The following is a 22413-nucleotide window of genomic DNA, read 5'->3' as shown; positions in this document are numbered from 1 at the left end:
ATCTTAAACCATGCCCCCCAGGCCCAAGCGTTATGGAACGCGCGCGCGTTTTCGTCCGCTTCTTCCTCTCTTTGTTCAAAACCCTAAACCCTAATAAGCTTCACTGAAGCGAGTCTCTAAATTCTAAGAAGTGAGAAGATCGCATAACCGTCTCCTTCTTAACAGCAACAATGAATTCTTCTAGGCCGCGTGTATCTTCGAGTACAATGTCGAAGCTTCTCTGCAGCCTTTCCTTCATCCGCTCTATGGGCGGTGGACCAAGAACATTCCCCGGCGGTCTCAATAAATGGCAATGGAAGAGAATGCACGAGAAGAAAGCCAAAGAGAAGGAGCGAAAGCTTCTCGAGCAGGAAAAACAGCTTTACCGGGCCAGGATTAGATCCCAAATCCGTGCCAAACTCGCCGGTAAGTCCGATGAACCTTCCTCGGAATCGGAATTGTCGTCTAATTACAGTGCGATGAGTGCTAAAGATCACGTCAAGGCCCTTGCCGATCGGTTCATGAAGGAAGGAGCTGAAGACCTTTGGAACGAAGATGACGGGCCGCTTAAGTCGCTTCCCCCTCGACCTCCTGTGAGAAGTCGGGCTGTCGAATCGCCAATTGATATGAGAAAGTTGATTTCGGATAGGGGTGGCTTGAAGGCTAATCATCGTGGGACTTCAAATTCGATATTTGATTCAGTTAAACCTAGATATTATTCGGTTGCAGCGGGGAGGATTCCAGGACCAAAGTATAGATTTCGAAGAAACGATAGTTCGTCTAGTGAAGATGATGAGGAATTTGGTTCGGAGAATGGTTTCGTAAAGCCTGCTGCTAGTAAGTCTAAAGGAGTCCAGGTGAGAGGTGTTAAAAAATTGAGATGGCCTAGGTTTGATTTCAGTGAAGGGGAATCAGAAGAAGATGCAGATTTGAAAGGTAGAGCGAGTGTAAAAGAGATGATGAGCAGAGCCACTTTGAGAAATTATGATATGAAGAAAATAAGACGAGCTCCTAAGCTCACTGAAGATAAGAGTGAATTTTCAGAGCAAATTCAGTCCATTCGAGATGAGCTGAGAAGAAAAAATTTGGACGAAGGTGGGAGACAAAGGGAGGAGGAATCACTTCTTAGTCGGAAAAGGTTTGAAATGATAACATTTATTAACTTTATGAAAGGTAGTTTATGCAATCTTAAGGAGATTGGAAAAAATTGCAGATTGAAATGAAACAGTTGAAATTATGGACTGAAGAAAAGCCAAATTACTTTCTTGACCTTATATCTAAGATATAAGAAGTCACTAGAGTGGAGTTCAAAATACGTTTGTCAACTGTAAATGTCTTCTTTAGTAGTTCTAATTGCTCAACTTTGGTGCTTATTATGCACCTTATTATAATTTTTTCAAATATTTTATTGTCTCAATTATGGTTTTCTTATTGAGTTTTAATCGATAATCTCAAAACATCAATGATACTGATGCAAATTTGTTGATGCTATTCTTTATGTATAAAATGATTACATATGTATGGATTATGTGTCTGGAGCTTGTATCTCCTTGTAATCTTGATAACTGGCTTTTCTCATTTCCCTTAGATTTGAAGAGTGCAGCATTTCCCCATTGACAGTAAAAGCACTTACTTTGGCTGGATACGTGCAGATGACCACCGTACAGGAGGCCACTCTTCCAGCTTGCCTTGATGGTATGTTGTCTTGAGTGTTGAATTGTCACTTAGTTTTCAGCTGACAGCTTTTTCAAGTGGATATATATAGTTACTGGTCTGGTTCCCTTCGTGTGTGTGTATGTGTGTGTGTGTGTGTGTGTGTGTGTGTGTGTGTGTGTGTGTGTGTGAGAGAGAGAGAGAGAGAGAGATTTGCTTATTCCAATTATTTGCAAAACGAATGATGGCTGTCATCAATCTCGAGCAGGAAAGGATACTTTGGTCAAGGCGAAAACTGGCACAGGAAAAAGTGCAGCATTTTTGGTACTTCACTTGCTCTTTTTATGTTCTTGATACTGTTTCTTATAACTTATCTACTCCAATTTGGATGCTAAACAAAAACAGATTCCTGCAATTGAAACAGTTTTGAAGGCTATGAGTAGCGGTGCAAACTTACGGGTGCCACCAATTCTTGTCCTTATTCTTTGCCCTACGAGGGAGCTTGCCAGTCAAATTGCAGCGGAGGCCAGTGTTATGCTAAGGTACCATGATGGCATAGGGGTCCAAACACTAATTGGAGGTACACGGTTCAAGGATGATCAGAAACATCTAGAATCTCATCCCTGCCAGGTTCCCCATATTATCCATGTCTTTAGTTTTCTTTTCCTTCCTGAGGCAGTTCCATTTTGAAGATAGCAGATCTTGAACCATGCATATATCCTAGATAAACTTAAAGTCTGTCTATCATGTTACTTTCCTATTTATCAATACTTCACAAAGCCATTTCATTTCTCAAAGTTTGTTATAATTGAAACCAGGGAATACTGTTATTACTGTGTAGCTTATCAGAGGAAATTTTTTAGGGGAAAATAACCCTGCCAGTCTAGCTGCCCCCGCGCATGCTGGGTATTTTCACACCCAGCTGTGTCTAGACGTAAGAACACTAGACTGGCAGGGTTCCCTTGCCCTTTTTTTTCCTTTTACGGTGTAACATTTTGCACTCTTGCTTGCTTTTTTAGGTATATTTTCTTCTGATGGTCATTATTAATACATTGTTTATTAATATCTTCTTGTCACTTTTTGTGGATCTCTTGCAGATTATAGTTGCAACCCCTGGTAGGTTATTGGATCATATTGAGAACAAATCTGGTTTCTCTGTTCGCTTGATGGGCCTGAAAATGCTTGTACTTGATGAAGCTGACCACTTATTAGATTTAGGATTCCGCAAAGATATAGAGAAGCTTGTTGATTGTGTGCCACGTCAAAGGCAGTCCTTGTTGTTTTCTGCTACTCTACCAAAAGAGGTTGATTTGTTGAATTCCCCTTTCAGGTTTCTTTCATTCAAAGTCAAAACCTTTTGTACTTGCTATAAACAATATATATATAGCAACTTGTGCTTTTGCTATTTCTTAAATTTATGAATTCGCAGGTTCGCCGCATTTCACAGCTTGTTTTGAAAAGGGAACATGTGTTTATTGATACGGTGGGTCTTGGTGGTGTGGAAACTCATGACAAGGTATGAGTCTTCAATACTGATTTTTGGTTTCTGGTTGCTCAATTTATCCATTTGTCAACAAGTGCCACCTTATGAATTTTGTTTCATTAAATCAATAAATTTATTGAATGTCAAGATAGAAAAGGAGAAAGAAAATTGAATTCATCCAAGTGTGTTGAGTGGATTGCCTCATATTCATGAATGTTCTGTGTTTTGTTTCACCTGAAATGTTCTATTGAAGAAGCTTCATTGTTCTGTTTGTCATTGTTCTATTGATATTGTTCCCTGTATAAGACCTGGTGACCTGGTATTGAAAATTTGAGAGTTGTGTTTTGGACTCTTTGTAGTGATATGATGAATATCATTGTTCTAACTAGGGGTGTCAACCGGTCGGGCCGGTCCGGTTTCGGTCAGGCTTAATCAGGCTTGAAGGCTTTCAAAGGCCGCACCGTGTCCGCCCATTTAACTAATCGGGCTTAGTTATTGAGGGCATGGTACGCTTTATATTCGGTCGGTCGGCCTCGGGTTATAATTGGGCTACCTTAATCGGGCTTTAGTCGGGCCTTAACCGGGCTACGGACATGTTTAATGTTAAATGGGCTTTAACCGATTTTTAAACGGACCCTCTTTAAAATGTGTTCTTATATTCCAGCCCACTCATGCAAGCCCAAAAAAATGATAATAAATCAATAAATGATACCAAATATAACCATGATTTAAAATGTGAACATGTCTTTACTTTTTAGTTTTTACTCTTTAATTTGGGGGGTAAAATAGGTATTCTACAATCATTAAAGGGTCGGGTCGGGCCAGGCCGGTGCACAATAGGCCGGTCTCGGTTGGGTGTTATTCAGTCGGTCTCTGTCGGGCACCCGACAGTCCAAGTAGTAGGACTGAGACCGACTGTTTGTAAATGGGCCAGGCTCAAGCCCGACACGTTTAATAAACGGGCTGGTCTGGGCCAGTCTATAAATGGTCGGTCCCAGTTGCTTTAGTCGGGTCGGGCCACGAATTGACACCCCTAGTTCTAACAGTGGCAGGCTGCTTTCACCCTGGGTTCTACTTACAGAATGCTTTTTATGCGTTGCACACTATTATTTTGGTAGAAAGAGACTTGGGAGCCTAAATCTTAGATACCTTTTGGATTGTTGAATACAGGTTAAACAGTTGTATATTGTTGCACCTCATGAACTCCATTTTCAAATAGTTCACCAGCTTTTGAAGGACCATATCGCACACATGCTCGATTACAAGGTTGAGATGCTATTGCTTGCTTATTCTTGTTTGATAATTAATTTTTTTTCGTGGTCTAATTGTTCATTATCTACCTAGGTTATTGTTTTTTGCACAACTGCAATGGTGACATCACTTATGTTCCTCCTCCTCCGAGAGTTGAAAATGAATGTCAGAGAAATGCATTCAAGAAAGCCTCAACTTTATCGTACACGCATATCCGACGAGTTTCGTGAATCGAAGCAATTGATTCTTGTTACATCTGATGTTTCAGCTCGTGGCATGAACTATCCTGATGTCACTCTGGTGATTCAGGTAGCTTAAAAATTGGCATGCTTATTAGCTCTACTACTTTTTGTTCGATGATCTTGATGCCTTGTGCAATAGTACTTTACGGTTGACACTTATGGGGAATAAGTATTGGTATCAGCATACACCATATTCATTGACCCTAATTCATGTTACTCTTCACTCCACATTTTACTGATATAACGGCCTGGTAGAAAAGTAGTGCATGCCTAAGAGATTATTAATTGTTCTACATCAATTAAGATTAAGATGAATATTCATCCAAAAATAAAAAAGATTAGGATGAATCTTTTCATGCTTTTATTTATGTGGTCAGAAATTGATACTCCAGCATCTCTTAACTGAACGTGGATGCTTATAGAATCTTGTGATTACCATCAACCATTTAGTGGAGCGTGCTTACATTATTACTTGTGTAACAATTTCTTTTGGCAATTTGTAGGTTGGTATTCCGATCGATAGAGAACAATACATTCATCGTCTTGGAAGGACAGGGCGTGAAGGCAAAGATGGAGAAGGCATTTTGTTACTCGCACCATGGGAAGAACATTTCTTGGATGAAATAAAAGATCTGCCAATTGAGAAGTCTAATTTACCACGAGTAGATTCAGATATAAAACTGAAGGTTTCTCTCTTGCTCATTCATTCATTAAGAATTGAAATTATGCATGTGGAAAATTTATTTTCCTTTATGAAATTATAGCTGAGGTACCCAACGCTTGAATCTTATCATTTGGGTACCTCAAGTTCTTTTAAAAATGATGTTTAAGGTGCCTCACGTTTCACAAAATGATGTCTAGGGTTCCTTATTTTTTTTTTAAATTCCAATTTTGCCCCTCCCCTACCCACTCCCCCCTCTCAAACCCGCCTTGCACCACTGCCGCCGCCATCACCTCCTCTAGCCCATCCCTGCGCTGCAAATCTGCCCTACCCTATTCCCTCTCCTTCCCGATTAACACCTTTCTCACAGTTTCTTTGGATCTAATCTATTCTGATTCATACAATCAATTCAATCTGTCTTATTTGATTATTTGGTCCACAAAACCATGCATGGTTACAGTAATAACATTCCCATTTCCTGAGTCTACAATTTTATACAAATAAGCAGTATCCACTTGGCTAACACTAGATTAGAAAAAATCCCAGAAACAACTAAGAGAAGAAGATGTAATAGGACTTGGCACTTATCAAACTTCAATCATCAGTGCCAGTTCCTCCTCCGGTGCTCAGATACATTTGAGGTAATGCATCGCTGCCACCGATACCCTCCATCAGTGTGAAACACATGTCTTCAGATGGCTTCCAATGTCGCTTCCTCTGTTTGATGAACCAGTTGTTGATCTGCTTTTGGTCTAGTCCTGTCACTTTAGAAATCATCTTCTCCTCTTCCTGTAACGTGCACCCTAACTTAAGATGATCAAGATCTCCAAGCAGAGTTATATCTGAATAGCTAGCTACTTGTGATCATGATCCATGCTTCCCTGCGATGGCCCAGCTCACAATCGCCCAGTCACACACCCCAACGTATCACCCTGGCCACATCCAGCCCCCATCAGCCATCGCCAGCACCACCGCTGCCCTCACCATTGCCCCTGCTGTAGCACCTAGCACCACTCAACTCACACTTGACCCACATCATGCTTTTCATTTAAAAAAAAAAAGAGTCCCCATCGCTTCAAACTCGCAGCTCTGTCCCGCCTCCCATCCCTGCCGGGAAGAGGGTACTTCTGTACCTCAAATTCATCAACAGACAGAATGCGTATCAGGGGTTCGGGTATGGTGCAGGGAGAGGGGGTTGCAGGGGAAGGTAACATAGGAGTGGTGATTGTTGGAACTGGCGTGGTTGCAGAAAGGAGGTGGGGAAGTAGGGTGTGAGGTGGGGTTACAGGGCATGGCTCAGAAGGGCAAGTGGTCTTTTGGGTTCAATGGAGATGTTGATGAGTGTTGTGGCAGGGGTAGGGGGTTGCGGGAGGCTGGTGTTTGGGTTACAGCCTCGCATGCTGCAGGAGGCAGAAGTGTTTGGATTGCAGGTCGTTGGGTGTGGATTCTTGGAAGAGCGATGGGTTCTGGGGTACAGTTTCACGGGGAACAAAGATGAGGACTAGGCGGAGAATTGCAGGCGGGAGGGTCACAATCGGTTTGCTGAAACAACCGTGAAGGGGTCCAGCGGGGGTGTTGAGATGCAGAGTGGTGGATTCTGCCGGCCAGGGTGGGTCTGGCTGCAGTGGATTTTGATGGTGATGGTGATGGTGATGGTGATGGTGATGGAAATTGGGGTCTTATTGGAAATTAATTTCTCAAAATGTTGGGTACCCGAGGTGTCATTTACCGTTTTTATATAAAATTTGTATTGAAGGAAAGGGGTACTTAGGTATTATATTTAGCAGAATGGGTGTGGATTTTTTTTTTATTTTTTTTTGGAAATATTTCATGCTAAATAGTGGTGCAACATTGTTCTGGGTAATGATTTTTGAAGAACACTGGCACCCAACTCTCTGATGTCATATAGGAAACCTACTGACATGCTCACCTGTTCATATTTAGTGAAATTACCCTCGAACTCTTATGCAACTGTTTTAGGCCTTTGATGGCACCTACCCTTGTCTTTATAAATCAGTGCCCGATCAGTTTTGGTAGATTCTTTTCATCTTTTGTTCTTTCGATTGATTTGACAAAATATTAGCTCAGTTTCTCCCGGTGTGGAATCCACTCTTAGTAGTTTTATTAGTAGTTTGTATTCCGGGGCAGATCAATTAATTAGGCCATTTTGTCTTCAATATAAAGCTTCGAGAGTTTAGATATGTATACTCATTTGGTAGTACTCTTAATAAACCCATCCATCCATGGGTTCAGAGAAGACACTGAAACAGCCATTCTGAGTAGGATATCCTTAACATGTGAAACTTAATTTCTAATACAGGTGGAAGATTCTATGGCAAAGATCGACGCGAGTGCCAAGGAAGCAGCTTATCATGCTTGGCTTGGCTATTATAATTCAATCAGGGAGATAGGAAGAGATAAAACCAGGCTAGTAGAACTAGCAAACGAATTTTGTCACTCCATTGGGTTGCAAAAGCCACCTTCACTTTTCAGGAAAACTGCATCCAAGATGGGTTTGAGGGACATCCCTGGTATCCGGATACGAAAGTAGAACTTTGGTACCTGGAAATTTTTCTTTTCCTAGTCATGATGATCCACAAGCAGCTCAAGAAACAAGTTGAACTGAGAGATGCCAAGTGTTCTCTGGACCCGTGAGATACTAAAGAAACCATTGACAGACTTAAAATACAGGCACCAACACTTACAACCATCTCTTTTTCTTTTTCCATTTTTATCTTCTCTCAAAACATGAGAACTCTGCAAGTCACATAATTTGCTCTGTAGATTCAATTTATGTATTCATGTTCTTATAATTATACAAGCAACCCTGTAGTCCCAGAATTGAACTATGTTCTGCAGCATATTTTGTTGCATGCAGAATGGTATGTTGTAGTGGACTTAAAACATATATTATTTGCAGTGGTTATGTGGAGATTTTAACATGTAGGAAGAAGAACCTAAATCTTTCATTTGTTGAGAATTCTAAACGACCGAATTCGAGATTAATGTAGTTTGCCTTTGAGATGCATTAAGCTGGAGTGTTTGGGTCTTACCAAAAAAAAAAAACTGCAGCGTTTGGGTTCTTAGTAAGGAGCTGTTTATCTCCGGATGGAAGAGAAGCAATTGGAGCCTTTTATTTATTTGGGCTACTTTTATGTGAATTGAATTTCTACGAATGTAATATTTTTAGGTTTGAAAATTTCACTTCTCTCTCCTTGAATGTTTCTTACAACCAATTGTAGCTTAATTGAATGTAAACTCAATATTACATGGCAGTTTTGGATCCCAAGGCTCGAATCAGAAAACTGACCGGCGCATGATGTTAGGTATTGGGTTGTTTCAGTATCATTGGAGCCTGATACAGATCGGGTAAATTGGACAAAAAGTTATTCACTATTGAAATTACAACAACACAACCGATTCTGCCCTAATACGGTTTGATTTCAGTCCATCTATTAGGGTGTCAATTGATCAGGTTTAACCGGCTTGACCATTTTCAGATCCTACACCGTGAATATCAATACATATTGGTGTCAGTATCAATATTAATTTTTATACCAGCCGATATTCAGGAAACCCAAAAGGTATTTTCAATAAGTCGATAATGATCTCACTTTTGAAAGAGAGTCTAGACATGATGATGTACACATAGCTGATAGCTCCATAATGGAGCGGGATACCTGCCGACTGACCTATCGGACGACCCTGTTATCAAGCACCTGAAAAATTAAAATTCCATGCATTGAGAAAGGATTAAGAACAAAATTAGATATTTACCCAAAAGAATAAAAAGATTAAAAAATAAATAAATCATGATTCATGCCTCATCAGTGATAAGAGAGGGTGCTGGCTGGCCGATGTTGCTGACTGGTGACACTTTGTCGTGTCGGCACGGCTCCTCTCCAGTGACTGAACAGGACTGGTGAGATAAAATAGAGAGGGTCCTCCTCTGTCCACCGTTTTTTCCCATCAGTCCTCTCAGTAACTGGAGAGGATTTGAGGCCGTAAGGTGAACCAGGTGAAGGGCCATTTTCCATGATGGGGAAAATTTCTCTCCTACTTTTCTCCTCCAATTCTTTCTTCTACGGTCCATAATGCAGTCTGCCATTTGATTGTCCCCTTATATGACATCAGTCCCAGCATCTTTCTCTCAATTTTTTATCCTTGCATTTGACCACAATAACTTTGACCTTTACCTCTACTGTATTCTTTTTTCTTCGGTAGAGCTAGAAGTACCGGATTATTCAATCATGAGAGAGGAACTTGAGTAGGCAGCCCATATCGTCAGATTAGAATTAGATTAACAATACATGTCCTCATAAACCAATCAACCGTTAAAAAAGCTCCAAATCATGAACAGCCAAACGTCATTTACTCACAGGGGTATTTTAGTAAACTGATCCATCAAAGATTAATAAACATTTGGATTCAGAATCCATCTATAAAGCTTGGTGGGGACTCGACAGGCCTTTGAATTGGAAGACGAAAAGAAATCCTTCTTTGGTTTTCTCGTCTTTATCACTGCGGTGCCGCTGCTGCTCTGTCTTTTTTTTCTGCATTTTTTTCGGAGATTCACTGGAAAGTATGGCGAATTTGCAGCCATGGGAGACGTTGAAAGCAGCGATACCTGCATATACGGGACTATCTCCTATGACCTTCTTCACGGTGTTAGCTTTGGCTTTCGCCTTCTACTATGCCATTTCTGGGTTCTTCTCGTCTCCTGAGCCTCAGAGGACGAGGTCTCTCCCAGAAGAAGTGAAGCCCCTTCCACCTCCGGTTCAGCTCGGTGAGATCACTGAGGAGGAGTTGAAGGCATACGATGGATCCGACCCGACGAAGCCTTTGCTCATGGCAATCAAGGCACAGATCTATGATGTATCGCAAAGCAGGTTTCACTTTTTCTTCCTTTCGTTTATATTTTCTTCCTCTGACTTCACACGATGGGGTTTGGATTTCGGTGGTTTTTTGGCTGCTTTTAGGTTATGGTTCATTTGTTGGTGCTTTTGGAATTATTTTTTACTTATTTTCCTATGCTTTCTCTTTCATTGATTGTGGACTTTTGGTATTCTATGTGATTTTGATGGTTGTCTATTTCCATTCACTACCGTTGTTTAGTATTTTCATCCCTGAAAGATTTTTCTTCGTTTTCCTTTTTTGTTTTAAAAGGGCTTTGATCGGTTCTATGAAAAAAATTTGTACTGTTATCTAATTTCTTCTTTTGCGTTTCTGTTCAGGGTGTATCTATATTTATTTTTTTCGGTGGTGGGTTTTTGGTTTTTGCCCCGCCCCTCTTCTTGTTTTAGTGAATTGGTTTGGTTTGAGTCTTTTAAATTTATTTTTATTCGCTTCTCTTATCTGGTTCTTGTTAATTCGGATTTGGTATTTTATTGGACTACTCACAGGATATGACTCCTCTAATTGTGGTTTGGACATTTGAAGCTTATGTCTCGTCATTGTAATTGCCCCTTTCTTCTAGCTGTTAAACGTGGTTTTGAGGAGGATCATATTGTATTGTCTCACAGACTTCAATGGTCAATAGCCCCAATTTATTTTCTTGCACGAATGTTACTATTCGGTTGTAGAAACTCTAGATGTTATCTGGTTGATTGTAACAATGTAGAATATCTAGGGAACAATAATTTAACTAGAATTGCAGTGTTCTCATCCAAGTGAGCAATTTCCCGATATGCTTTTGCATTGGGGTATTGTTCTGTGTGTTTTGATGACTCTGAACTAAAAGTTTTAGGAAATATAAACTAACAATCAACTAGCTAAGGTACTTGCTTTGCTTCCCTCTCTTCTTTAAAAAAAAGTGTGTACTTGCTTTGCTCCAAAGGATAGATACTCTAATGTCATGATTTGAAATGTTAAGGTATGTGATGATCTGAAATGCTAAGATGAATTGTTTTGGCAGAGAGGAACCGCTTTTTTTTTCCTTTTTTCCGGATACTGATGCTGAATTTGTTTGACTGTCTGTGGTCTTGTGGCTCTGTTTGAAGATGATGTTGTTTTCAGTGTTATAAGTATTTTTTTCTCTGTGCTCTGCTACTTCACAGTACCTATGGTTGCAGTACTTCTGTAGATTTTATAGCTTGTGGTTATATTCCTCGTTTTGTTTCCCTGTGTTCAGTTCTGCTTTGGTTTAATAGTTTAATAATTCATCTGCAATTTGAAATTCAATTCCCACAAGTTCTTTGGAACTGTCATTTTTGTTATGCAAGAGATTCAAAACACATAATTGAAACAAATAGCATATGAAGAGGGCATTTATACATTGGAGAAATCAACAATTAGTTTGTGGATCCTTCTGGCCAACTACATTGTTGTGTGTGCAGCGATCTCTTTTTGAGGGATGGTGTGAGTGACTCGTAGTTTGCTGCAGGCTTGGTTTTTAATTTTGATACATGGACATGGGTTTTCGAGTGTTTTGACATCGCTGCTGGAAGTTCGTAGGAAATGATGTCCCATCTGTGATTGGATCTCAGTCTATATTGTATATTCCAAAGTATTTATTCTATATGTTATCTTATGTTCTTGTAGGATGTTCTATGGTCCTGGTGGGCCCTATGCCTTGTTTGCAGGGAAGGATGCTAGTAGAGCTCTTGCAAAGATGTCTTTTGAGGATAAGGATTTAACAGGTGATATCTCAGGCCTTGGTCCTTTTGAACTTGATGCGTTGCAGGACTGGGAGTACAAGTTTATGAGCAAGTATGTTAAGGTTGGGACAATTAAAAAAACCATCCCAGTAACCGATGCACCTCCCGCTGGTGATTCCTCGGAAGCTGCCAATCCTGAAGATGCTAAACCTGCAGAAAATGGGGAATCCGAGGGTGCTGCAGGTGAGCAAGCTGAGGAGCAGCCTCTAAAGGAGACCACAGTTGATGATGATGCTAAGAGAGAGTAGTTCCAGACGTCCCATCTCCCCTTCGAGCTACTGCATGTGAAGCATCAGATAACTTTGTATTTTCATAAATCATTCTGCCCTGTGGTACTATATTGTTAGTCCAGTTAAATTCCTGTGTTATATAGATGAGACTTGATGAAATGTGAGTAATCTCTTCTTCATAGTCCAGAAGAGACCACTCACTCTTTGTGGAACCTGTTTGCTGAATAAGGCCTAGTTAGGTGATGAAGCTGAAGCCTCAAAGAGTCAAAGTTGCTACATAGATATACAATATATATGCGGAAATGTTGGCTTCTGAAATGTGAGTTGAAATTCAAATACCTGATAGTAAAGCAATGGTGAATCTCCCCATGTTTTTCATTGATATGGTTTTGTTGGTTTCTCTTGGTCATCAGCTTATCAGATTTCCTGATAATTTAGGTTGTCTTCGGTAGAGCTCTGTATACAGGCTTTTTCCACCTCAAGGTACATGAGAGCGAGGGACATGGTATTGAGGTATCAGCATTGAATTGTGGATTCTGACCAAGTCAGATTGGAATCCATTCAATTTTTCCACTCAAATCAGATATTCAGATGCTTCTACCAGTATAAGTCATTCTGCAACTGATTGATATGCCTAATGCCTTCCCATCTCCCGCTACCATGCACCTGGGGTTGTGTTTGGAATGTATTCTTGGAGCATATTCCGTGTTTAGATCACATTCTGAAATCTAATGCTTCGTCATTTTTTCAGTTTCTAGACCTTTAATCTATTCCGAGAATGCATATATATCAAACAAAACCAAAGCCTAAGAAAGTCTTTTCCCAGGATGCATTTAAGTGTTTTTCTTTTCTGTTTTTTTTTTTAAGAATGGTTTGAACATTGGACTAAAGGGTGAATGTTGTCGTTAAATCATGGTTTAAGAATCGGGTGAAAGGTAAAAAAAATATTAATTTTTAAAGAAGACAAGGGAAGGGGGAAAAAAAAGATTGATTTTTAAAGATCTTTGGTTATAGAATCAATATTGACCTTTGATCGATCCTGAGCCAGATTTCAGGTTCTTAAACCATGCATTATCTAACTACAGCTTTTATTTAATGAGGTTGAAAATACTACTCAGTCTAGTCTAGTCAGTGGGTTAGTTCAATGGTTGAAGAGATTCTTTTTTCACCATGTTAAGAAGAAACTACAACGTTCACAAATATTTATGAATTATTTTGAAAATAAAAAAGGTGGCACAATCAAGGCCCAATCAGTCTCAATTAGCCCATGGGTTATGATAGCCAATACTCAATAGTATTCAGGGATCTCAATAAGCTCTGAACCCACCCTGGTGCATTTTTATTGTACATGTGAGATGAATGGAAATAAATCCATCCTGCCAAACCACTTCTACAATTGTTTCCCATTTTTAAGATCGATTATGCACCAAGCTCAGAGAAGCACAGGTATCAATGTCCCAATTCAGCTGCTTCCCGGTACACCTTGTAACTTCTTGATATGTTAGGCCTCTCACAAGACGTGGAGCAAACCTTCTTGATCTATTCATCACGGCAGGTTCAGATCAACGCGAAGGGTTCAAGAGAGTGTTTTAGGGAACATTTAAAATTTTATAAGAGGTTTGTGAACCCTAGAATGGAGTGGAGAACATTCCAACCCTATGGAGGAAAACTTTCTTTATACATAATTTTATGGAAAAAAGAAAAAGATGATTTTATAATTTTTTGGTTGTTATCGGCCTCGGTTTGACTCAGTCTGATTTCTACTGGTTGGTACAATTTCATTCGATTTCAGTACAATCTGATTTTTAACCGTTTCCACAATTCCAACCCCGAGAATTCCAAGCATGTGGACTAGGCTAAGGTTGAGGATTCCAAGCCCAGGCCCAATCCAATTTTTTTACATGTAACTATATTCTATATGCAATGTTCCCTTTGATTCTTTAAAGGTCTAAATTTCTATCATGTGGATAATTCCCCCACATTTTCAGCATAAAACCAAAAAAGGGAAAAGGGGGAGGGGATAATTCTCCCACATAGAGAAATAAAGGCTTCAAAAAGTGTTCGAAAATTCCACTTTTCGTGGCTTTGGCTTTTGATTCACCAATAAAACACATGGAAAAAGATTCAACACAATACGGTTGTACGAATAAATGGACACCCAAACCCTCTTCATTTAGTTGAGTGGACAAAAAATGTCTAATCCTATCCTCTAGACTAAGGGTCTCCGAGGGTGGAGGGTGGAGGGTGGAGGGTGGAGGGTGGAGGGTGGGGTGGGGTTGTCACCATGTGGGGGGGGGTGATTTGGACTCATATTTGAGGTTTATTGCATTTCTTTTTTTCTTTTTTTTTGGTAAATAAAAAAGGATGTTCCATGGTAGTGATCATAGCCCCCGTTCGGCAAGCAAGCTTCCGCAAGACCAACGGGTAACAGTGGGCATGTCATGACTCGAACTCACAACTAGCCAAACTTGAGCAATGATGGGATGAGAGTATTTTCACCACTAGACTACCAACCCCATTGATAGGCTTACTGCACTTCAAAGACAGAACATAATGCATAAATGGTGAGAAAGCTCAAAAACCTCTTTTCGGTGGTTTCACGGGCTTGTATGAAAAAAAGATAACTAATGATAAAAGGGGGACAAAAACTTTGATTAGAAGTTGTGGCCTATATCTCGCTCCTTTCCTCATAAAAAGATAATTATACCTCTTTTGAGGGAGAAGAGAGATAAACTATGCATGCTCTATCAATGGAGAACCACTTCTTAATTCTATATTAGGAGCATGCTTTTAACCTAACCAGAAACTAGCTTCTAAGAAGCCGGTCAAAAGTTAAGATATTGATGACAATCAGTTTGTGACATTTGGAATTTGTCACTACGTTTTTTGCGATGAAGAAAATTTGTTACTATTTACCACAAAGATGGGCGGTTCAATCCGATAAAGACATCAAACTCATTTTACCAAATAGTAATTTTAGCTAAATAAGCAAGTGAAGTACCTTAAAAAGTGAACTCAAAGTCACAAAAGCTTATAGAAATCCAATGGCAAACGTTATTGTGGGGGTAAGTCCATCTATCATCATGTCATGTGGAAGTATGATGTAGATTTTTTTCCTTTTCCTTTTCCATTTCCTTTTTTTTTATGAGATGATATAGTAATTTCAATTGTTAGATATTAAGCATGTTAAGAAATGACATAATAGTCACGTGTCAATTTTCAACTTTAATTTCAGTCATTTTCCTTCATCATATAATGGCATGCCTTTTCTTTTCTTTTCTTTTCTTTTCTTTTCTTCTTCTTCTCCTGCTTCTTCTTTTTTTTTTTTTTTTTTATATATTTATTATAAGGATAGATCTCCACCCTCCATGAGATGTGGATACTGCATGCTAAAGGCAAGTCACACACCCCATGGAAGATGTGAGATCTGTCCCATACAGAAACACGATACAAAATTTATCTTAAACTCTTGATAATCGTAGATTCATTCATACTTTATTTTACCACATGGCCAACAAACTAAGATATGATATGTCAAAAGGCAGATAGAGATGTGGACATTGAGTCTGCCTTCCTATAAAATTTCAAATTTCAGCCCATCTAATTTGCAAATGGCAATTCTAATACCACTCTTTATGTCGGTGGCTTGCTGCCACCAAAACCACCATGATCATATGCCATTTATTATTGATCTTAGAACTAATATCATAACCATTTATAATGCTTATTTTAGGAATTAAATTAATTTAGCTTCTTATGACATGAACCAACTTATGTTCATCCAAGTCTACCACGTAGCAAGTAAACATGACCTCATCATCACAGGATCATAACCTTGAAGAGTTATTTGATTAGCTCTAAATGAAGCTCAGCTGGTTCAGGACATCTGGTCTGAAAAAGACGATTCTGAGGTAAGAAAACAAACTCTTCTAGGCAAACGACAGAATCTCAAAGGACCCAGCCATTAGAGGAAGACAACCGACCTGTGACTATAGATGAGCTCACCCTCCAGGACTAGTTTTCTATGTGAAAATCATCAAAAATCCAAAAAGGTTACAAACTTTTGCCTCCAAAGTCGAAAGCATTGTTTGAAATCAATTCCGATCAAATGGGTTCTTTTTTATTCCCATTATACTTTGGATTGGTCAATTTGTACTTGATTTTTGGGATTTAGGTCGATTTTGACTTTATTTTAACTTGTTTTCATATGATTTTGACACAGGTTTGCATAGATCTTCATACTCATTCTTACTTAGAATTTTTATGTAATTGATCCATTAAGTTAGGATAATGTTTTGAATATTGTTGTTGACTTATTGCTATTGAAAACAGATTCCATTGCAAATTTTTTCTGCTAAAACCATGCTCCAAAGGGCCAGGATGCCCATCAGTTAGGTAGGTTCGACTAGGTTGCTTCAAGTTTTGGAATGATAATAGATCAAACGGAAACCAAACTATTAAGACAAAAGTTGGTTTCAATCAATTTTAGTTTCTGTCCGGTTTGGATTGGGTTTGTATTAGTTTGACTTAATGACTCTTCTAGGTCTATCATCGGGCTGCTATTGATTCGGCTTTGGTTTTTTCTATGTATAGATACATTAATGTACACTAAAAGTAGAGACAGGCCTCGGTGCAATTTTAGGTTGCTTTAGTATGACCAAATGATCAGAAGTTTTAACCACGAAATAGCCTCTCTATGAACTGAGGATAAGATAAAACTACATACATTATCATGACTCTCTCCAAGCCTTGCAACCCCTACACCACTCCCCATCCTTATAACAAAACTGCTATTATATGTTACCATGGTGGTCCCAACTCCCAATAGGTTCTCTTATTATCCAACAGTCCCAAGATACCTAAAGGACCCTCATCGAAAAATCAACTAAAGTTTTATAAGTTAATGACACCTCATCTGCATGTATTGATTGTATTCCATAACCAGTCACAATTAGTTTCTTATAGTTTTGGATATATTCCTTGATCCTTACGATGTCACAATCATGGGCAGCCCACCCACTCCGAAGCTGTTGATTATTGACCTTCTTCACTCTACATGATTTTGGTCTCTAAATCCACACTCATAATTGATGGCATTGCCTACTTAATTCATTTTTTTCAAGGACTTATTTCATCAAACACTGTAATTTATCCACAAGATTAACCTTTGATCTTGACTTTTCTTTATTTAATTATGTCAGGTTTTGAATAAATTTGGTTTATATCGTAGTTAATTTCGATTCTTTATGAATTTAAACGCCAAAGAGTTGACCGGTGAAAATGATATCAGTGATCTAATCAATGTGAGCAAATGCTTCGCCGGCGAATAATGGTCACTCAAATACAGAGTAATATGATTGCACGTTCACTTAGTACAGGTAAGATTCCGAAATAAATGCAAAGTCATGTGCCATTTGTCAAATGAAGGTGTCCAACACGTGTCTGTTAAGGTACCGCAAAGTCACATCTAACAAGTATTATTTACACCCAAAACTACCCGAGGTCCGGAGGCAAGTGGGGATGGAATAATCCAATGGGTTTAAAGGTCAAACTCACACGTTTTCCTTCTTAAGCTTAATAATACTTAATTACCCTTCGCATCCGGATTAGCCGTTCAATGTCTCTAAAAGAACCACGTTAGACCTAGATCTCTTCCACATTTCAGACCAAGTCCCTTAATCGAAGGGGTCAAAGGGGATGGTTCGGGTTCATTGTCTCCAAAAAGAACCGCGTTAGTCCTAGATCTTTTCTACATACCAAACCAAGTCCCTTCATCTAAATGGTATCCAATTTGGGCCCATGGGGGCAAATCCTGTAACCATCCTATATATTAAACGGTCCAGAAACAAAGATCTGGTCAGAAGCAATAACAAGACGGTTCCGTTCCAATTACATAGCGTTTTGGGCCCTCAAAGTCTCAACCACTCAAATACAAGGGTTTCTTTGAAATTACAACATAACCTGGCTTCTGTTTCCCAACAGTTCTATACTTTCATAGTCTTGGGCATCCATATTTAGGTGTTTCTTTGGTGCATAATCTATTTTTTGTTTTAAATTACAACCTATTCTTTTATAATTTATGGGCAAGAAAATGCTATCAATTTATTCAGCCACATCATCACCACGCAAATCAGTGAAAAACCGCATAGAGGCATCTTCAGAGTATGAAGTGGGAGTAGCATAGTCTTTTTGTACCTTCCTATGTCTAAATATAAACACAAACAAGTGGGTAGCTTCCTTTTTCCCATTTATAACCATTAAGTATTAATTAACCCTAAATTAATAAATATGCATCTTAGATGGGTCTGGTTGATTCCAGTTGGCTCTTTCTCTGTCTTTCGGTTTTAGACCCATAGAGAAACTAATCGTGTCCCATTTAATAAGTGGTCACAAAATCAGCTCGCAGAACCATCCATTTCTAGTTATAGTGAGTTGGTTCCAGGATGGGTCCCTGTTTGGGTGCCAAATTGACATCTTTATCTTAAACCTTACAACCTCCCACAGGAGGAGTCTTAAAAACCAGACCGGATGTCAAACCTTAAAGTTCTCACGTTTTTTGGGGGTAACACACCAGTTGTTCTAAATTAAGGACGATTCTGGTTTAACCCAGTCCAACCATCTGGTTCGCTGACTTGGTATAGAGGGTAATTTGTAAACCAAGGATAATAACATAGAAAAGCTTTTGAATTCAAGGAATGCACATGGCCATTTCAGTCATTTCGATATAATTAATTGTGACTTGTGAGCTTTGGCTCCATCCACACCACAGGTTGCTCAGTGCCGACCCCTCATATTAATATAACTTCTCCCACCTGCTCTCTTCCTTTGTCTTCAAATCAATTCAACTTCGTCTCATCTGCTTCATTCAAAATCTCTCTATCTTCCATTTTTGTTCTTTCTCTAGTCACTTCAAAAACCATCTTCTTAACCATGAGAATTAGAGATTCTCCTCTCCCATTCTTGCTTTTCATAGTAATTCTAGCCTTTGGTCAGCTCTCAAGTTGCAGATACATCCACGGAGGAACCAGCGAAAGAGAACAGAGGATTGTAACAGAGCTCTCATCTCGTTTCTCATGGCGTTTCTCTGCAACTCCTCCGTCTCCAGATCCTAGCAACAACAACGACGACGACCCTGTTTATGGATCTTCCGACCGAGTTGTTCCCGGGGGACCCAACCCACTTCATAATTGATTGGAAAGGAGAGATCAGATCTTAAAGATCAAAAGCATACATATTCTTTTTGTAGTCTATATATACTTAAAAGAAGTTTTTTTCTTTTCTCTAAAGCTTTTGCATCAGAGATGTATAGTAGAAACAGTTTAATTACAAAAGGGATAAGCGAATCAGTTTTTGTAGTAGTAAAACAGATTTAGATCAGATTGTAATTGTAATTGTAATTGTAATTGTACTATCTTATCATATAATGAAATCTAGTGTACATCATTCTTATCACCGGAAATTTTCTCCGGTGAGTGGTTGCAGAGGTCGCCATTATTGTCAATTATGTATGAACAGTTACATGAAAAAGACGGGCTAGGAGGAGGAAGAAAAGGGTAGAGTTTCTGGCCAGAGAAGTTAAAGGCTTAAAATAATGAGAATGACTAATTAAATTAGATTCTGTATCATAATTAATTATGAAAGATGAAGTTGTTTGCAAAGAAGTCAAATCTCAGGAAACTCTCACGTAATTGGATTTGCTTTCCTGTTGAGCTCCAAAACCCTTTTTCCAGCTTACCATGTTAAAGAAGCTTTCGCCAGTGGGGACAAAATTTTGGCTTTCTGTGTGAGGTTTTTTGGAGTCACATAACTTGGTCTGTCCTTTTTTTTTAATGTTAACACTTCTCCACTGGTGGTCAAAGAATGCATTTTGGAAGCATTATCATATAAATTTTTCAGAGCGAAAGGAAGCATGGAAGGGCCAGTTTTACCCTCCGTTTCGTAGAAGAGAATGCTTCTAAATTTCGAGTACGTGATTAACATGTTGCAATAGGTAACACCTAGCAAGAGTGGATCAACTCTAAAGGAGTCTAACCCAGGATTGCAATTGGTTTCCGCTGATTTAGATCTGATTTCATTATGGATCAGCCAAAATCGGGTTGAATTGTTTACAAAAAACCTTATGTTATAGTAAACATCAACAATTACAAAAATACATAAGCATAGATCTGCACAGCACAGAGGTTTAATGAGATTCACACACTGACATTGTGTGCTAAGTTCTTAGGTGAAGAAGAAGATGTTTCATTATGTAAAAGAGAGACAACAAGACGATAGTACATTATATACTCCTCCAAATCGCGGATCGATTTATCAGGTCGTGGTTGATCGAGTCACCACCAAAATGTCAAAAAGGTTCATTCTTCAAAATGGGTCAAGATTTGGAGACAAACTTAACACCTTGAAATTGGCCACAATTCACCTTAGAATTGGCATCTGTACCGTTCTAGATTGGCTGGAATCGGGTTCAACAACCTTCTGCCAATCCGATCCCAATTACTCAAAGCCTGGGTCTTGATATACATTTTCAATCAGTAGTTTGTAAAACGTAGGTTAGCCAGTCAATTCAAGAATCTAAATTCAATTTAGCTCACAGGTCAAGGAATTAAGATCGAATTAGATCGGCCGAACCACCGATCCGATCTGAAATTCTAGATCTTTTAGCCGATTCTAATCTTTTGAACCCTGTTTTACCGATCTGAACTCTAGCTGCTTCAGTTAACCAAACTCAAGCCAGCTGTTTCCTTATCTGTAATCCAAATGGAGTTGAAGAAATCCCATCCAAATATGGGATTGTTTTAATTTAATTTGAGAAGTACGGGATGGGGCCATTTGATTGAGTTATTTTTTAAAAGCTGTTATAGGTCGTAATCTGTTATAAATACAGAATCAAATCACTTTGCATCTCAACCTTCAATAATCAATAACGTGCAGGCTTCCTTTTACTTTTCTTGTGTAAGTTTTGTTTAGAGGGATATGGCAAATCTGGTAACCATGGTCCACCTAGGTGATGAAGTCAAAGGTGCTAAACCCCCTACCTCCAACCCCAACCCCCCCAATAAAAAAAGACAAGATCTAGGATCCAATGTTGAGAAATTTGCTTAGCCAATTCATGTATATCACACACCATCTACAAGAATGGTACAGATCAAATTCTGCAAATCAACTCTCTCTAAGATATTTCCTAGGTAAAGGCCTGTAAGCTGTATTTTCAACTGAATTCCCAACCATTGACTAATGTGTGGAACCAGGATGGTGGAGAAAAGCTTTTCATTCGTCCATTTTGAAACAAGTCCTGGTCAAAGCATGCATAAAGGGGGAGCAAAAGCAAGCATAGGCATGTAATTCATGGAGATCCAAAATATTCATGAACGATGCCAGCACAAGGTAAAATGGAATGGGCGAAAATAAAAAAATGTGGTAAGACTACTCCAAAGTGTGGCTTCATTCATTTACAATTTAAACAAGTTTAGCAAGAAGAGAGAGAACCTTCGATCCTGATGAGAACTCCATGGCAGTGGTAAATAAAATTTTAAGCAGAAGACTATGATCAAATGGCTAAAATGAATGAGGAAACTAATGAATCAAACTAAAGGTGCTCTGTTACATAATTTCAGTGCCCACAGGATCAACAGCAAAATGAACTGCAAGACTTTTTTGGGTGATTGGCTGAAACTTTGACCTCCAAATCTGCATGTTTAGGCACAGAAAAATGGCTGTTATAACATAAAACAATAATAATATTCCAGACGGTGGTGACAAGAAAATGAGACAACTAACACTTCAAAAAAATAAATGAGACAAGAATGTGTAGAAAGTGAGCTCAGAAGATCCCAAGCAATCATAATGCCATCCAAATATGAAAACACAAAACCATGTTTTTGCTTAGCAGCTTAACATCCATGTGTGTTATAAACCCACATTATTGAATCCCCAATCCATCCAGTCTTCATTCTTGAGAGTGACTAATAACACAAAAATATAAAATGCCTGAAGATTTGGTTATATTGGATCCTCACATCTTTGTATTCCGAGCTGGCTACAAATATCTCAAAGGCTTCAACTGCAAGAATAGAAGCAAGATTAACAACCAATGAAGTTATGAAACAAGCAAATGTCAAAGGTTGCATACGAAGCTCACTGGATCGAAAGCGTATAACTGCAGCATGGGTATATTCAGTGTCAGAAGTATTGAAATTTGAACCTGAAAAAGAATGGCATGTAAGAATGCAAAGACCTATCAAAAAAACAAATGCAAAGA

The 22413-nt window shown here is 38.9% G+C and overlaps 3 protein-coding genes across 5 annotated transcripts in view; 2 read left to right on the top strand and 1 right to left on the bottom strand.

Annotated features, from left to right (window-relative positions):
• Positions 1 to 34: 34 nt before the first annotated feature.
• On the top strand, positions 35 to 8177 carry LOC122085883 (putative DEAD-box ATP-dependent RNA helicase 33). The gene is made up of 10 exons (XM_042654487.1): positions 35 to 1117; positions 1568 to 1674; positions 1901 to 1956; positions 2038 to 2262; positions 2730 to 2936; positions 3062 to 3148; positions 4286 to 4381; positions 4460 to 4675; positions 5112 to 5294; positions 7590 to 8177. Exons 1-10 carry the CDS (start codon positions 171 to 173, stop codon positions 7818 to 7820), a joined length of 2355 nt encoding a protein of 784 aa, XP_042510421.1. The 5' UTR covers positions 35 to 170; the 3' UTR covers positions 7821 to 8177.
• A 1544-nt stretch (positions 8178 to 9721) lies between these two features.
• On the top strand, positions 9722 to 12537 carry LOC122087225 (membrane steroid-binding protein 1-like). Its single transcript, XM_042656285.1, has 2 exons — positions 9722 to 10158; positions 11810 to 12537. The coding sequence occupies exons 1-2, from the start codon at positions 9854 to 9856 to the stop codon at positions 12171 to 12173; spliced, it is 669 nt and encodes a 222-aa protein (XP_042512219.1). The 5' UTR covers positions 9722 to 9853; the 3' UTR covers positions 12174 to 12537.
• Positions 12538 to 21570: 9033 nt separating this feature from the next.
• LOC122085684 overlaps positions 21571 to 22413 on the bottom strand; it is a 4145-nt gene continuing 3302 nt past the window's right edge. Inside the window, exons 7-9 of one of the 3 annotated variants that reach the window (XM_042654189.1) lie at positions 22294 to 22356; positions 22172 to 22215; positions 21571 to 21842 (exon numbers count right to left, since the gene is read on the bottom strand). In XM_042654189.1, coding sequence (XP_042510123.1) covers positions 21756 to 21842; positions 22172 to 22215; positions 22294 to 22356 — 194 coding nt within the window. In that variant the 3' untranslated portion in view covers positions 21571 to 21755. Of the gene's footprint in view, positions 22357 to 22413 lie in introns of all 3 variants that reach the window. The other 2 variants (XM_042654187.1, XM_042654188.1) reach the window with 2 other exon arrangements.

This window comes from Macadamia integrifolia, chromosome 8 (assembly GCF_013358625.1).
Source record: "Macadamia integrifolia cultivar HAES 741 chromosome 8, SCU_Mint_v3, whole genome shotgun sequence".
Classification (NCBI taxonomy): domain Eukaryota; kingdom Viridiplantae; phylum Streptophyta; class Magnoliopsida; order Proteales; family Proteaceae; genus Macadamia; species Macadamia integrifolia.
The sequence above is the reverse complement of the archived record's forward strand: the minus strand, read 5'-3'. Positions and strand labels throughout refer to the sequence as shown.

Bases quoted from the DNA above. Each gene is read 5' to 3' on its own strand.
- LOC122085883 (XM_042654487.1), top strand. From the start codon at position 171: ATGAATTCTTCTAGGCCGCGTGTATCTTCGAGTACAATGTCGAAGCTT. The intron at 1,957-2,037 runs GTACTTCACTTG...AAACAAAAACAG, and splicing joins GAAAAAGTGCAGCATTTTTG to ATTCCTGCAATTGAAACAGT. The intron at 3,149-4,285 runs GTATGAGTCTTC...TGTTGAATACAG, and splicing joins GTGTGGAAACTCATGACAAG to GTTAAACAGTTGTATATTGT.
- LOC122087225 (XM_042656285.1), top strand. From the start codon at position 9,854: ATGGCGAATTTGCAGCCATGGGAGACGTTGAAAGCAGCGATACCTGCA. The intron at 10,159-11,809 runs GTTTCACTTTTT...ATGTTCTTGTAG, and splicing joins TATGATGTATCGCAAAGCAG to GATGTTCTATGGTCCTGGTG.